The following is a 15,090-nucleotide window of genomic DNA, read 5'->3' on the forward strand; positions in this document are numbered from 1 at the left end:
AATAAACATGTAATCCTTTTGAAACCCATATACATATATTTTTTTCTTGAAAATTATAAGAATGACTTGATGAATGGTTTGGTGCATGACATTGCTTGGCATGCAGTGTTAAAATATACAATTAAATACACAGAATAAAAATACATTAAACCGTTCATTGCATTATCCATGTATTAACATTACTGTTGACAAGAGGAACATTCTGAGCTGTCCTAAATTAAGTTACAGCAAGCTGGAAGTGCTGCCTTTGCCACCCAGCCCTGCGGCCGGTGGCTCACACCGCGTGCCCCAGGGCTGGCCCTTTGCTGGCTAGCATTTGTTTTTTGTTTGTTGGTTTTTAAAAAAAAATCTTTATTGTTGAAAGTATTACATATGTCCCATTTTTTCCCCCATCGACCCCCTCCAGCCTACCCCGCCCCCTGTCCCAGGCCCTCCCACCCCACTATCTGTGTCCATGGGTTATGCACATATGCATACAAGTTCTTTGGTTGATTACCTCCCACTCACCCACCATCTCCCACCTTCTCTCCGAAATTCCAGTCTGTCCCAGGCTTCCATGCCTCAGGATCACTCCGTTCATCAGTTTATTTTGTTAATTAGATTCCACATCTGAGTGCGATAATGTGATACTTGTCTTTCTCTGACTGGCTTATTTTACTTAGCGTGATACTCTCCAGGTTCCTCCATGCTGTCTCAAAGGATAAGAGATCCTTCTTTTTTATAGCTGCATAGTATTCCATGGTGTAAATCTAGCACAGCTTTTTATCCACTCATCTATTGATGGGCACTTGGGCTGTTTCCAGATCTTAGCTATTGTAAATTGTGCTGCTATGAACACAGGGATGCATACATTCTTTCTGATGGGTTTTTCAGGTTTCTTAGGATATATTCCTACAAGTGGGATCACTCACTGGGTCAAATGACAGTTCCATATTTAGCTTATTGAGGAAACTCCATATTGGCTGCACCAGTCTGCATTCCTACCAGCACTAGGGTTTTCTTTTCTCCGCATCCTTGCCAGCACTTGTCATTTGTTGACGGTAGCCATTCTGACTTGTGTGAGGTGATGGCTCACTGTCATTTTAATTTGCATCTCTCTGATGATCAGTGTTTTGAGAATTTTTTTCATATGTCTTTTGGCCATCTGTATGTCCTTTTTGGAGAAGTGTCTATTTAGGTCTTTTGCCCATTTTTTTTATTGGATTGTTTACCTTCCTTTTGTTGAGTTGTATGAGTTCCTTATAAATTTTGGAGATTAAACCCTTATTAGAGATGACATTGCCAAATATGTTCTCCCATGCAGTAGGCTCTCTTGTTGCTTTGTTGACGGTTTCTTTTACTGTGCAGAAGCTTTTAATTTTGGTGTAGTCCCATTTGTTTATGTTCTCCTTAGTTTCCTTTGCCCTAGAAGATATATCTGTAAAGATATTGCTGTGAGATATGTCTGAGATTTTGCTGCCTATGATTTCTTCTAGGAATTTTATGGTTTCCCGACTTACATTTAGGTCTTTTATCCATTTTTAGTTTATTCTTTTTTAAAAATATATTTTTATTGATTTCAGAGAGGAAGGGAGAGGGAGAGAGACATAGAAACATGAATGAGAAGAGCCCTAGATAGTTTGGTTCAATGGATAGAGCATTGGCCTGTGGACTGAAGGATCCTGGATTTGATTATGGTCAAGGGCACATGCCTGGGTTGTAGGCTCAACCTCCAGTGGGGGACATGCAGGAGGCAGCCAATGATTCTCTCTCATCATTGATGTTTCTATCTCTATCTCGCTCTCCCTCTCCCTTCCTCTCTGAAATCAATAAAAATATATATTTTAAAAAACCACCATGAATGATGAGAGAGAATCATTGACTGGTTGCTTCCTGCACGCCCCCTATTGGAATCAAGCCAGCAACCTGGGTATGTACCCTTGACTGGAATCAAACCAGTCTGCAGGCTGACACTCTATCACTGAGTCAAACCAGCCAGGACTTGAGTTTATTCTTTTTTTTATATATATCTTTTATTGCTTTTTTACAGAGAGGAAGGGAGAGGGATAGAGAGTTAGAAACATCAATCAGCTGCCTCCTGCACACCCCCTGCTGAGGATGTGCCTGCAACCAAGGTACATGCCCTTGACCAGAACCGAACCTGGGACCCTTCAGTCCACAGGCTGACTCTCTAGCCACTGAGCCAAACCGGTTAGGGCTTGAGTTTATTCTTGTGTATGTTGTAAGTTGGTGGGCTAGTTTCATTTTTTTGCAAGTATGTGTCCAATTATCCCAACACCTTTTATTGAAGAGACTGTCTTGACTTCATTGTCAAGTATTAATTGAGCGTAATGGTCGATTTCTGGGGTCTTTGTTCTGTTCCGTTGATCTATATGCCCATTCTTGTGCCAGTACCAGGCTGTTTTGATTACAGTGGCTTTGTAGTGTAACTTGAAATCTGGTATTGTGATTCCTCCAACTTTGTACTTCTTTCTCAAGATTGCTGCAGCTATTCGGGGTCTTTTTTGTTTCCATATAAATTTTTGGAGTATTTATTTTAGGTCTGTGAAATATGCTGTTAATATTTTAAAGGGGATTGCATTGAATCTGTAGATTGCCTTGGGTAGTATGGACATTTTAATGATGTTGATTCTACCAACCCACGAACATAGAATATTCTTTCCACCTGTTTATATCTTCTTTTATCTCTTTTTTCAATGTCTGTAGTTTTTGGAGTAAAGGTCTTTTACCTCCTTGGTTAAGTTTATTCCTATTTTAATTTTTTTTGTTGCAATGGTAAATGGGGTTGTTTGTTTAGTTTCTCTTTCTGAGAATTCATTATTGGTGTATAAAAAAGCCATCAATTTTTGGGTGTTGAATTTGTATCCTGTTACATTGTCAAATTCATTTATTAAATCTAGTAGTTTTTGGTGGTTAAAGGCTTAAGGTTTGCTATGTACAATATCATGTCATCTGCGAATAGTGAGGGTTTTACTTCCTCCTTTCCAATTTGGATGCCTTTTATTTCTTCTTGTCTGATCGCTGTGGCTAGGACTTCTAGTACTACATTGAATAAGAGTGGTGGAAGCAGACATCCTGTCTTGTTCCTGTTCTTAGGGGAAATGCTCTTAGTTTTTGCCCACTGAGTATGATGTTGGCTGTAGGTTTGTCATATATGGTCTTTATCATGTTGAGATATGCTCCCTCTATTCCCACTTTGATGAGAGTTTTTATAAAAAGCCGGTGTTGGATTTTGTCAAATGCTTTCTCTGCATCTATTGTGATTTTTTTTGTCTTTCAATTTGTTTATGTGATGTATCATGTTTATCGACTTGCGAATATTGTACTAGCCTTGAATCCCTGGAATAAATTCCACTTAATCATGGTGTATGCTCTTTTTAATATATTGCTGGATCCAATTTGCAATATTTTGTTCATGATTTTAGCATCTATGTTCATCAGGGATATTGGCCTGTAATTCTCTTTTGTTGTAGTGTCTTTATCTGGTTTTGGAATTAGGATAATGCTGGTCTCATAAAAAGAGCTTGGAAGTGTTCCTTCCTCTTGGATTTTTTTGAATAGTTTGAGGAGTTTAGGTGTTAGTTCTTTGAATGTTTTGTAAAACTCCCACATTGCCATCTGGACCCTGACTTTCATTTGCTGGGAGTTTTTTGATTACTGCTTCCATTTCATCAGTTGTTATTGGCCTATTCAGGCTTTCTGTTTCTTACTCAGTTTTGGGAAATTGTATTTTTCTAGGAATTTGTCCATTTCATCCACATTGTCCAGTTTGTTGGCATATAATTGTTCATAGTATTTTCTTTTTTTTTTTTTTTAAATTTTTTTTAAAATATATTTTATTTATTTTTTACAGAGAGGAAGGTAGAGAGATAGAGAGTTAGAAACATCGATGAGAGAGAAACATCGATCAGCTGCCTCCTGCACATCTCCCACTGGGGAAGTGCCCGCAACCCAGGTACATGCCCTTGACCGGAATCGAACCCGGGACCTTTCAGTCCGCAGGCTGATGCTCTATCCACTGAGCCAAACCGGTTTTGGCATGTTCATAGTATTTTCTTACAATCCTTTGTATTTCTGTGGTGTCAGTGGTTACTTATCCACTGTTGTTTCTAATTTTATTTATTTGGGTCCTCTCTCTTTGTTACTTGATGAGTCTGGCTAACGGATTATCAATTTTGTTTATCCTTTCAAAGAACCAGCTCTTGGTTTCACTGATTTTTTGTATTGATTAAATATTTCTGCTCTAATCTTTACTATTTCCTTCCTTCTACTTACTCTGGACTTTTCTTGTTGTTCTCTTTCTAGTTCTTTAAGTTATAGGGTTAAATAGTTTATTATTAATTTTTCATGTTTTTTGAGGTAGGCCTGTTGCTATGAACTTCCCTCTCAGGACTGCTTTTGCCGAGTTCCCGAGATTTGGGGTTGTTGTGTGTTCATTTTCATTTGTTTCCAGGAAGATTTTGATTTCTTTCTTGATCTTGTTGGTAACCCATTCACTGTTTAATAACATGCTATTTAGCCTCCATGACTTTGAATGTTTTTGGGTGTTTTTATTGTAGTTGATTTCTAATTTCATTCCACTGATATGAGAAGATGCTTGATATGATTTCAGTCTTCTTGAACTTGTAGAGACTTGTTTTGTGTCCTAACATGTGGTCTATCTTTATGAATGATCCATGTGCACTTGAGAAGAATGTATATTCTGCAACTTTGGGGTGAGATGTTCTATTTTTTAAAAAATATATATTTCATTGAATTTTTTTACAGAGAGGAAGGGAGAGAGATAGAGAGTTAGAAACATTGATGAGAGAGAAACATCGATCAGCTGCCTCCTGCACACCCCCTACTGGGGATGTGCCCACAATCAAGATACATGCCCTTGACTGGAATCAAACTTGGGACTCTTCAGTCTGCAGTGAACACTCTATTCACTGAGCCAAACTGATTAGGGTGAGATGTTCTATTAATGTCAATTAAATCCATCTGATCCTGTGTGTCATTTAGAGTGTCTGTTTTCTTGTTAAGTTTTGTCTGGAAGATCTATCCAGTGAAATCAGCGGGGTGTTGAAGTCCCCTACTGTGACTGTATTGTTGCCGTTCTCTCCCTTAAAGTTTTCTACAAGTTTCTTTTATAGATTTAAGTGCTCCTATATTGGGTGCATATATGTTTACCAGGGTTATATCCTCTTGTTGGATTGATTCCTTTAGTATTATGTAGTGACCTTTGTTGTCTCTTGTGATGGCCTTCATTTTGAAGTCTAATTTGCTACTCCAGCATTCCTTTCTATTTACATAGAATTTTTTTTTTTTCCATCCCTTTACTAGCATCTTGTGTGAATCTTTTGTTCTGAGGTGGGTCTCTTGTAGACAGCATATAGTTGGGTCATGTTTTTGTATCCATTCAGCTACCCTAGGTCTTTTGATGGACGCATTTAATCCATTTATATTTAAGGTTATTATTGACAGGTACTTATTTATTGCCATTTTAATTCCATATGCCTGGGTTTCTTTCTCTTTTTCTTCTTCTCATTATAGCATTCCCTTTAGCATTTCTTGTAATGCTGGCTTAGTGATGATGTACTCCTTTAGCCTTTATTTTTTGTCTGGGAAACTCTTTATTTCACCATCTATTTTGAATGATAGCCTTGTTGGATATAGTAATCTTGATTTCAGATCTTTGGTATATTCTAAAATTTATACTTCTCCATGCTATATAAAACATTTATCCTAATTTCCATTTAAATCTTTCTAATTAATTACAATCAATTTAAGACTAAACTGCTGTGTGGGATTCTTTTTTTTTTTAAGACCATTTTACTATTTTTTAATTGATTTTAGAGAGGGAGAGGAATATTGATTATAGAGAGATAGAAACATCAATGATGAGAGAGAATCATTGATCAGCTGCCTCCTGCACATCTCCTTCTGGGGATTGAGCCTGCAACCCAGGCATGTGCCCTTGGCCGGAATCAAATCTGGGACCCCTCAGTCCGCAGGCTGATGCTCTATCTACTGAGCCAAACCGGCTAGGGCCTGTGTGGGATTCTTATGTATAAGTATCTTAACTATGGCCCAAAACATAGTCTTTCTAGTATGAATCCTTTGAAATTACTTTATGGCAAAGCATGTGGTTATTTGTATAAATACTAGAAAGGAAATGACATTGATTAATGACTGTTTAAAATCACCAATCTAAGTTATTTATTTAAGCCATCTCCTGCCATAAGCAAAGAGATCAGTATACTCTAGTCATCACTTGCGATGAAGAAAGAAGGTCAGCTTAAGGTCCCAGACACTTTTCATGTTCGAGGGGAGAGTAGTGGTCCAAACCAGCGCTGTGTTTCCCACTGGGTAGTGGTCCCGGTTCTTTTTATTCATCTCCGTGTCGGTCAGAAGCAGATCCACATGAGAGTTATGGAGCAGCGTATGGCTATCATCTCCCCAGGGCACGGCTGGGACCTGCCGAGGGGTCGGCCTCTCAGGCTCCTGGCAGTGTGGCGTCAGGAAGATGCTCAGCACGGCCACGCCACCCTGGGGGGCTCTACAGTAGGTGAGGGCCTTCTCCGTGGGGCTGAGCCTTCCTCGCTGTGGGTGCCACGAGACACAGGTCCTGCCAGCTGCGCCTGGAATTGACCTAGCAGCCGCCGTCACTGTTTTTGACCAGGACCACCCAATTAATGACTTTTTAAAAAATATATATTTTATTGATTTTTTACAGAGAGGAAGAGAGAGGGATAGAGAGTTAGAAACATCGATGAGAGAGAAACATCGATCAGCTGCCTCCTGCACATCTACTGGGGATGTGCCCGCAATCCAGGTACATACATGCCCTTGACCGGAATTGAACCTGGGACCTTTCAGTCCGCAGGCCGACGCTCTATCCACTGAGCCAAACCGGTTTCGGCCCAATTAATGACTTTTTAAAAGAAAAAAACACTTGTTCAGTTTCCTTGATGTTTTGTTGCCTTTATTGACACTGTGCCCTAGAAATTGTAAACAAGATAAAACCATAGAGTGATTTTTGAAACATCTAAAGCAGAGGTTCTCAACCTTCCTAATGCTGTGACCCTTTAATACAGTTCCTCATGTTGTGGTGACCCCCAACCATAAAATTATTTTCGTTGCTACTTCATAACTGTAACTTTGCTACTGTTATGAATCGTAATGTAAATATCTGATATGCAGGATGTATTTTCATTGTTACAAAATGAACATAATTAAAGCAAAGTGATTAATCACAAAAACAATATGTATTTATATATGTGTTTTCTGATGGTCTTAGGCGACCCCTGTGAAAGGGTCGTTCGACCCCCAAAGGGGTCGCGACCCACACGTTGAGAACCGCTGATCTAAAGAGACAGCAAATGGAGTCGTGGTTTCCTGGAGCTGAGGGTGGAATGGGGATTGGCTGCACATGGGCAGGGATGGGGGGTGGGGGGTAGAGGGGTGGGGAGAGGGGGCTTTCTGGGGCATGAAAATATTCTGGAACTGCATTTGGTGATGGTTGCACAATTCTATAAATTTACTAAAAACCATTGAATTGTAAATTAAAACAAGCAAATTTTATGGTAAGTTATGTCTCAAAACTGTAATATTAGATTTTTAAAAAAAATTCATTCAATATTTATGGAACTGTGAATGTTGCAAACACGGCTGAAACCTGAGACTCACACACGGGTCCCCCCACCCCCACCCCCCTCTCCCCCCCAGGCTCCTCCTTGGGAAAGAATCCTGGAGCAGGACCCCCCAAACACCAGAGGGGGGACAGGGAGGCATGGGGAGTGCAGGCAGGGAGACAGCGGAAGTCGGGGGACAGGGCCAGTGTGCAATGCTGGATTCTGGGGAGACACACACAGGCAAAGACCAGGGCACCCATCCGCCGGGCAGCCGCAGAACACCAGGAAAAGACCAGCCGTTCAGTCTGTCCCACCATGAAGCGTCTGCTGAGGGGCTGGGCCAAGGTCACAGGGCTCCGCCTTCAGGGCACACCAGCCTGAGCCTGGGCAGCTGTGTCAGCGTAGCCGTCGCCTCCCTTAGAGTGGACCAACTTCCCTGCTACCATGACCTCAAAGACCCCGGTAACCGGGGAGTCCCCTCGCCGGCGATGGCCAGGCGTCCAGGGAACTCATCTTCTAACTGCTTGAGCTGAAGATACTTGGGCTTGTAGCCTCAGGCACCACAGTGAAGGGTCACTCGGGATCTGTGCCCCATGAGAACCCGCGCTGCCAAGACTTTCAATATTAGATCTTTCAAAAGCAAGAGCTCCCGTGTGTGTGTGTGTGTGTGTGTGTGTGTGTGTGTGTAACACTGGACACTGATGACCAGCTCCTGATGCGAAGCAAGAGGGTGCTTGTAGCTCAGCCTATAGCCCCACAGCCTGCTCCCTGCACCCAGGCCGACTGCTCACACTTGTGGAGCGCAGAGCTGGGGGCTCCCTGTCACAGGCCACCAGAGGCCCTGCTCAGCTCAGCTTTCATCAGCACCTTCTGCGCCCCATCTCCCTGGGGCCTTGGCACCCACCCTGTAGGGACTGTCTGGCAGCCGGAGGTGGAGAAGCCAGGAGCCCCAAGCAGTGGGCAAGGCCACATTCAGGCTCATGTACAGCATGGTTGTTTTTAAAAAATAAGTTTTTATTGATTTTAGAGAGAGGAAGGGAGAGGGAGAGAAACATCCATCGGCTGCCTCCTGCACGCCCCCTACTGGGGACCAAGTCCACAACCTGGGCAGGTTCCCTGACAGGAAATTGAACCTGATGGGACAATGCTCAGCCACGGAGCCCACCGGCCACGGCCACAGTGTGGTTTTCAGTTCTTTCAGGGACTTATTAAGGCATTAAACACAGTGTGATTGTTAGCTAACGGAAAAGAACACGAGGAAAGACATCAGGACCTGAGGAATGTGTTAAGGTTAATGGTGAGGATGGCGAGCTGAAGGAACATTAGAATACGCCTGCCTGGCACCCAGTGTCCCTCAGGGGCTCCTGGAGAGTGGCCACTGGTGCCCAACAGGCAGGTGCTCCGAGCAGGAAAGCTCCGAGCAGGCGGCTGCAGGGGAGCCTGTGGGGGGGCCCGGCGTGGCCTGGCGGTGGCGCAGGTGGGCGGGCACTGGGCAGGCAGAGCACACAGGAGGCTCTGGCATCTGCGGGGCCCCAGGGCCCAGGGCTGGAAGAAGGGCAGAGCCTCTGCCTGGGCCCCACGGCGGCTGTTCAGCCTTCTTTCCCTCTACAAGTCACTGCTTCTGGGAGAAGGGGGTGTGTGATTAGGGAGAGACAGACCCGGAGGGAAGCGGGGGTTGGCCCCACTTGCGAGTGTTCAGCTGGAAACCCCAGAATGCTCATGGTCACTGGAGGAGCTGAACTGTCTCTCCACTTTCCTTTGGTCCTTGATCTTGAGTCCAATGTCCATCCTCTTCTCAAAGAAGTTCACCAGCACAGACTCAGTCAGGATGGAGGCCAGGATCTGCTCGAAGGAGATGCTCCAGTCGGTGTCGACGGAGCCCCCGTTGCGGCTGGGGGCCAAGGGGCTGCGGGCCTCCGCGCCCACCAGCACAGTGTCGTCGGCCAGGTCCTCACACTGCAGGGAGCCCGTGCTGACCACCGAGTAGGAGGACATGGACATGTCGTCTTTGGTTTCATCGTCAGACAGACGCTGGGAGGGGGAGCCCAGGCCCTCGCCACCGCCCCCTTCGCCCACCACCTGGCTCTCCTGCGGTGCTTTCCCAAGCTGGGTGTCTCCACCAGCTCTGGCCTGGGGGTCGCCCACAGCTGGTGGCTGGAGCTCCTGGGCAGGGTCCTGCGGGGGGTCGGGGGCTGGGGGCTGGTCCTCCCCGGGGGCCCCGTCCTGGGGCTTCCTGCTGGGCTGCGCTGAGAACCTCTTCCCCACCTCCCCGATGCGTAGCAGCAGGCTGGCCACCGTGGCGATGGCGTGGTACAAGTCCTGCTCCATGGAGTCTTCACTGAACATGTTGTAAAGCGTCTTGCACAGCTCAATGAACTGCTCCTTTTAAAGGGAAAAACAGAACAAGGGCAGGGAGCTGGTGGAAGACAGGCCAGGCTGCCAGTGCTGGCCACCGACCTGCGTGGGTGTGGTCTTGTTGGCACATCCACGCCTGCACCTTGTGGTGCCAGGTCAGACTGAACCATGAGGTCAGAGAGGGAGGCGTGGCCTCAGAGGGCCCTATCTCCTAGCTGCCCTTCAGGACAGAGAACGACCTGGAATCTGTCTGTGTCCTCTGTCAGCAGATGGGCCTTTTTCTATCATGATTCTCTGGACCCAGTGACTACACAGATTTCTTGCTGTGCTTTGGAGCCACTTCCAGCTTTTTATATCTTTAATCAGAGCGACTTCAACTCCTATCAAAGCTCTTGGGAGGGTGGTGACCAGACAAGTGCAGCCGGTCAGTGAGGGAAAGAGGTCCGGTTCCGGGTCCTGAGATCACAGTGAGGCGCTGACTGCAGGGGCCCCTTTGGGTAGAGCAGGGACACCCTCAGGCTGGTCCAGCAGGTGTGGCTCAGTGGCTGAGTGTCACGGTTTGATTCCTGATCAGGACACATGCCTGGGTTGCAGGATGGATCCCCAGTGTTGGATGTGCAGGAGGCAGCTGATAGATGTTTTTCTTTCATTAATGTTTCTCTCTCCCTCTCCTTTCCTCTCAGAAATCAATACAAATATATTTAAAAAAGAACTGCGTTGGTTACATGTCTGTGGTCTGGCCTGGGAATTCACCGAGACTCCAGGCTCCAAACCTAGAGACCAGCAAATCAACCAGGAGCCTGTGTGTGCAGAGCGCCGTGACACGTCGCCTTGAAGGTGGTGTGTCAAGTCTCTGCCCCTGAGAGGCCCACCTTCCCCAGTGCTTTTCTGGTTCATGGGTCCTGAGTGACCGTGAACAAGCTGTCCCCACGACACGGCCCAACAGGCCCTGACACACCTGGCCTCCTGTCTTTCTGGACTCGTCCCTGCCATCTGACTAGCGGGATCCAGAGGCAGACAGAACCCCCCTCTGGGGTGCGGGGGGAGGACCAGCTAGGCCACTCACGCAGCCTCTACTGCAGGCTCGGGGGGCCTACCTGGTTCATCTTGGGAAAGTCCTTAATGGTCTCCTTCTGAACCTCCTTCTCCTTGGCCCACATTTGAAGGTAGTGCCGGTAATCAGCGGGGCTGGTCCCCTTCTCCTCTGCGAGTTGGGAGAAAAAATTAAACTCCATCTATCAAATGACAGCGGGCTGGGGGCTGGTAGCAGGGAATGAGTGGGGTAGGGTGTGGTCTGGGCCCTTTGACAAACACCCCAGCATTTGGGGAAGTGGTGAAAGAACACTCCAGAACACTCAGGGGTCTCCCCTGGGCTATGCTAAAGTAGGTTTGACCTAAACTGATACAGATGAGCCAACCTGCCTTCCCCAAGCCCCAAGATGGTGATGGGACCACGGGAGGCTGGAATGAGGGCGCATGAGAAGGGTCCTGGCAGAAAGCAGGCACCGGGAGGAGGTGGCAGCAGCGGCGTGGGGAGGGGAGGTGTTCACAGCTACAAGATCCAGGCCTGGGGCTGACATGAGCAGGGCCTCCCTCACACCCCCCCTTTCCACAGGGAGAGCCTTGGACTCAGGCGGGGCTTGCCATGTCCCCGGTGGGGGCCTTCCGAAGTGACAGGACACCGCACCCCCTGGCCCCGCCTCCACGGCAGCAGCGGAGAGGGCCTGTATTTACCTCCTCCTTTTCCTTGGACGTCCTCACTTCCAGCTCCCTCGCCCTCTTCCTGCCGCAGGGCTTCTGGACACCGAAAAAGAACACAGAACATTCTCCCGTTACGACTCCACGCTGAGGTCCGTGAGCGGCTATCCATGGTCTCCTGCAGGGGCCAACACGCCCCGGTGGCAGGCGCTGCTCGCCCTCTGCACTGGCTGCCCGCCTGTCAGCAGGGGCAGCTGCTCCTCTCCACCGGCTACATGGAACCCAGAGCCACCCAGCTCGCACTTCCTGTCTTTCAAAGGAATGTAAATCGCACCACTCAGTGTTTAAGTGAACGATGGTGCACATTATGGAGAAAAACTCCAAGAATGAAATTCTGTAATCTCTGCTGAAAAAGGTCAAACCACAGGGGCCTAATTAGCAATTTGACCTTCCCCCACACCGGCCCAGGATGAAGTTTTAAATACAGCTCTGCTCTGTATCTCTTCTTCTTCTTTAAATCCTCTCCTGAGGATATTTTTTCCATTAATTTTTAGAGAGAGTGGAAGGAAGGGAGTGACGGGGGAGAGAGAGACATCAATATGAGAGACACACCGATTGGTTGCCTCCTGCACCCTCTCCAACTGGGCCTGGGGATTAAACCGGCGGGGCTCAGTGGTTGAGTGTTGACCTATGAACCAGGAGCTCACAGTTTGATTCCCAGTCAGGGCACATGCCCAGGTTTGGGCTCGATCCCCATTGTGGGGTGTGCAGGAGGCAGCAGATCAAGGATTCATCATTGATGTTTCCATCTTTCCCCCCGTCCCCCGCTTCCTCTCTGAAATCAATAAAGACATATTTTAAAAAACCCAAACCCTACAACCCAGGTATGTGCGCGTGCCCTTAACTAGCAATAGAAACCACAGCCTTTGGTGCGAGGTTGATTTCTAACCACTGAACACACAGACCCGGGCTGCCCTGGGCACCTTGCTACATGCTGTTTGTAATTTCTGTTGGGTGTATCATCCTTGGCGTGTACTGTCCCCCTCACCCCCCGAGAAGTTACAGGGCAGAGTGTTGGTCCCTTTGGGGAGGTATATTATACAGCACCAGCTCGACTGCTAAGGCCCAGGCCCAGAATGCCCCGCCATCTGGATCTGGTGCTCCCAAGGGCTTAAGTGCAGCACAGGGATTTAAACAAACACATTCACCCCTAACAGGAGGGTGTGTGGGACACGGAAAACATTTCTCAAGGAAGCACCACCACCCTCCTGCTCTGCCGTGCATCCTGCTCGTGTTTTGCCTGGTTGCAATGACAGCGTTTGTGCTTGTTCCTATGAATGAGACAACGGGACACTTTTTGCACATGGCTGTGGAGTTGACGCTCTGGTGGTGCCTGTGCAAGCCCCCCCCCCCCCCCCCCCCCCCCGTGCTGCGTGCCCTCACTGACCACCCATGACAAGCCCTTGGCTATGGGTCCTCCTCAGGACTTAGCCACTCAGAAGTGTCCTTGGGACCAAGAACTTGCAGGCCTCCTGACCGTGCAGGGAACTGTGAGGAAGGCAGAGCCCAAGGCCTGGAGGAAGCCCAGGGCAGAGGGTGCCACTGCCTTCAGGGACTGACCTTGAGCCTCCCAGGGCAGGTAAAGATCCAGATCTGAGGCCAGAGGAGATGCTGGAAAGGAGAGGGGGAAGTGAAGGGCAGAGGGAGGGAGGGCGAGGCCAGAGTCCAGGAAGGCAGAGACAAGAGAAATGAGTGAGAACACCCCAGGGATCTGCCCAGAGAGAGGCAGTGCCCTGGCTCTCGAGCACCCCAACAAGGCAGGTTCCCCACCCCTCAGGGCTGCAGGCCACCTGTCCCAGCAGCGCTCACCTTCCGAGGAGCTGTCCTCAGTGAAGTAGTGGGCTGCTTCCAGGGCTGACTCGGCCTCCTCGGGGCTCAGGGCTGTGCTCAGAGCGAAAGGAGGGCGAGGGCAGGGAGAAACAATGTGACTCTCGCGAGGCCGTCCTGAGTCCTGGACAAGGTGTGCCCCCCACTAGCGTGTGCCCCCACTCCCTGCCCGCCGTAGAGCCCGTGGTCATCATGAAGCCGGGCTCTGGTTATGGCTACTTTCTTGACTTTTACGTTGTTTTTGAAATGTAATAGTTGTTGCAGGTAAAAGTCTAGCTCAGGGGTCCTCAAACTTTTTAAACAGGGGGCCAGTTCACTGTCCCTCAGACCGTTGGAGGGCCAAACTATAGTTTAAAAAAAAACTATGAACAAATTCCTATGCACACTGCACATATCTTATTTTGAAGTAAAAAAACAAAACGGGAACAAATACAATATTTGTGTTTGCATGTGGCCCTCGGGCCGTAGTTCTAGCCAGTGCAGCTGGAGGCCAGGGAGCGGCCAGCCTCCCTCCCTCTGGGCCTTCTGGGATGTTTGTGCTCCTGCCAGCGTATGTGCAGGGACCACCTGCGCACAAGTGACTCGCTCTTCTCACTTCCTGCATCCTGGACACTGGTCCATAGGGGGACTTTCTCTGAAAGTGGTCCCCGAGGGACCCACACGGTTCAGTGGGGGCGTATTCTCCCTGCTGTGGGAGGGAGTGCAGTGCGGGCTGCGCAGTGTGTGGCACTGGGGAGGTGGCAGGGCCTGGCCCAGTGGGAGAGAGCGCCAGCCTCTCCCTCAGCAGAATCATTGGTGGCCAATACAACCTCCCTGGAGGCCACTGTGGCTTGTGGCCTCACAGGGAAAACCAGCCACAGGCAAGGGCAGTGAGAGCAGGGCTTCCCGCTCTGGCTGCACAGAAACTACCCTCTGGGGTGAGTGTGGCCCCAGCAGTTAGCAAATCCCTCCCAGGCAGTGCTGACACGCGTGGCCAGCAGCAGCAGGAGGGCGGCTCCACCCAGAGCAGGGCCTGGGGCCAGGACTTGCACCTGCCCAGCCCCAGCCCCTCAGAGACCCGCCCTGGAGAGCTCTCCTCGCAGCCACTCTTGCTAACTCTCAGACCAAGATGGGGGTGCGCCTCAGCACTGGCTCATGGGGAGGGGGAGCCCCCACTCCACTTGTGGCCCCCCTCCCCCCCCCGAGGCCTGTGCTTGGATGCTGAAGGCCGCTCTGGACAGTGAGGGGCCTTCCCCGGGGAGTGGGAGGGAGGCTCACCAGGGGGCAAGTGCAGCTTGTAGAGGACCTTGAGCTTCTCCGTCAGGTCCCCGTGGTACATGCCGCCTGTGGAGGGAAGAGGCTCACTGGCAAGAGGGCTCTTACCCCACGCCTGCCCTCTCCTCCTCCTCCCCTTCTCCTGGGCCCTCCTCACAGCTGCGGCCCTTGGGGAGGGTCCCGGGCGTGGGCCCAGGCCTCCTGCTGTCCCGCGCTTCCTTCTTCTCTGGGGCCCACAGACCCAGCGTGGGCAGCTCTGGGCTGAGGGATGGAGGAACCT

At 48.8% G+C, this 15,090-nt stretch overlaps 2 protein-coding genes across 4 annotated transcripts in view; both read right to left on the reverse strand.

The window, feature by feature from the left end:
- Nucleotides 1-2,285: 2,285 nt before the first annotated feature.
- On the reverse strand, nt 2,286-8,211 carry SELENOW (selenoprotein W; the record flags this gene model as incomplete). The annotated part of the gene is given in 3 exon segments (XM_070417036.1): nt 2,286-2,302; nt 7,990-8,082; nt 8,085-8,211. Coding segments are annotated over 3 exon segments (237 nt in total), but the record flags the coding sequence as incomplete, so codon positions are not given.
- A 398-nt stretch (nt 8,212-8,609) lies between these two features.
- Nucleotides 8,610-15,090, reverse strand: part of TBC1D9B (TBC1 domain family member 9B) — a 50,764-nt gene continuing 44,283 nt past the window's right edge. Inside the window, exons 17-22 of one of the 3 annotated variants that reach the window (XM_070416779.1) lie at nt 14,814-14,879; nt 13,539-13,610; nt 13,290-13,340; nt 11,706-11,768; nt 11,069-11,175; nt 8,610-9,998 (exon numbers count right to left, since the gene is read on the reverse strand). In XM_070416779.1, coding sequence (XP_070272880.1) covers nt 9,312-9,998; nt 11,069-11,175; nt 11,706-11,768; nt 13,290-13,340; nt 13,539-13,610; nt 14,814-14,879 — 1,046 coding nt within the window. In that variant the 3' untranslated portion in view covers nt 8,610-9,311. Of the gene's footprint in view, nt 9,999-10,031; nt 10,600-11,068; nt 11,176-11,705; nt 11,769-13,289; nt 13,341-13,538; nt 13,611-14,813; nt 14,880-15,090 lie in introns of those variants that run through there. The other 2 variants (XM_070416781.1, XM_070416780.1) reach the window with 2 other exon arrangements.

The sequence above is a fragment of the Myotis yumanensis genome, unplaced genomic scaffold, assembly GCF_028538775.1.
Source record: "Myotis yumanensis isolate MYYU_CA2020_CCGP unplaced genomic scaffold, mMyoYum1.0.hap1 SCAF_5, whole genome shotgun sequence".
In the NCBI taxonomy this organism is placed as follows: Eukaryota; Metazoa; Chordata; class Mammalia; order Chiroptera; family Vespertilionidae; genus Myotis; species Myotis yumanensis.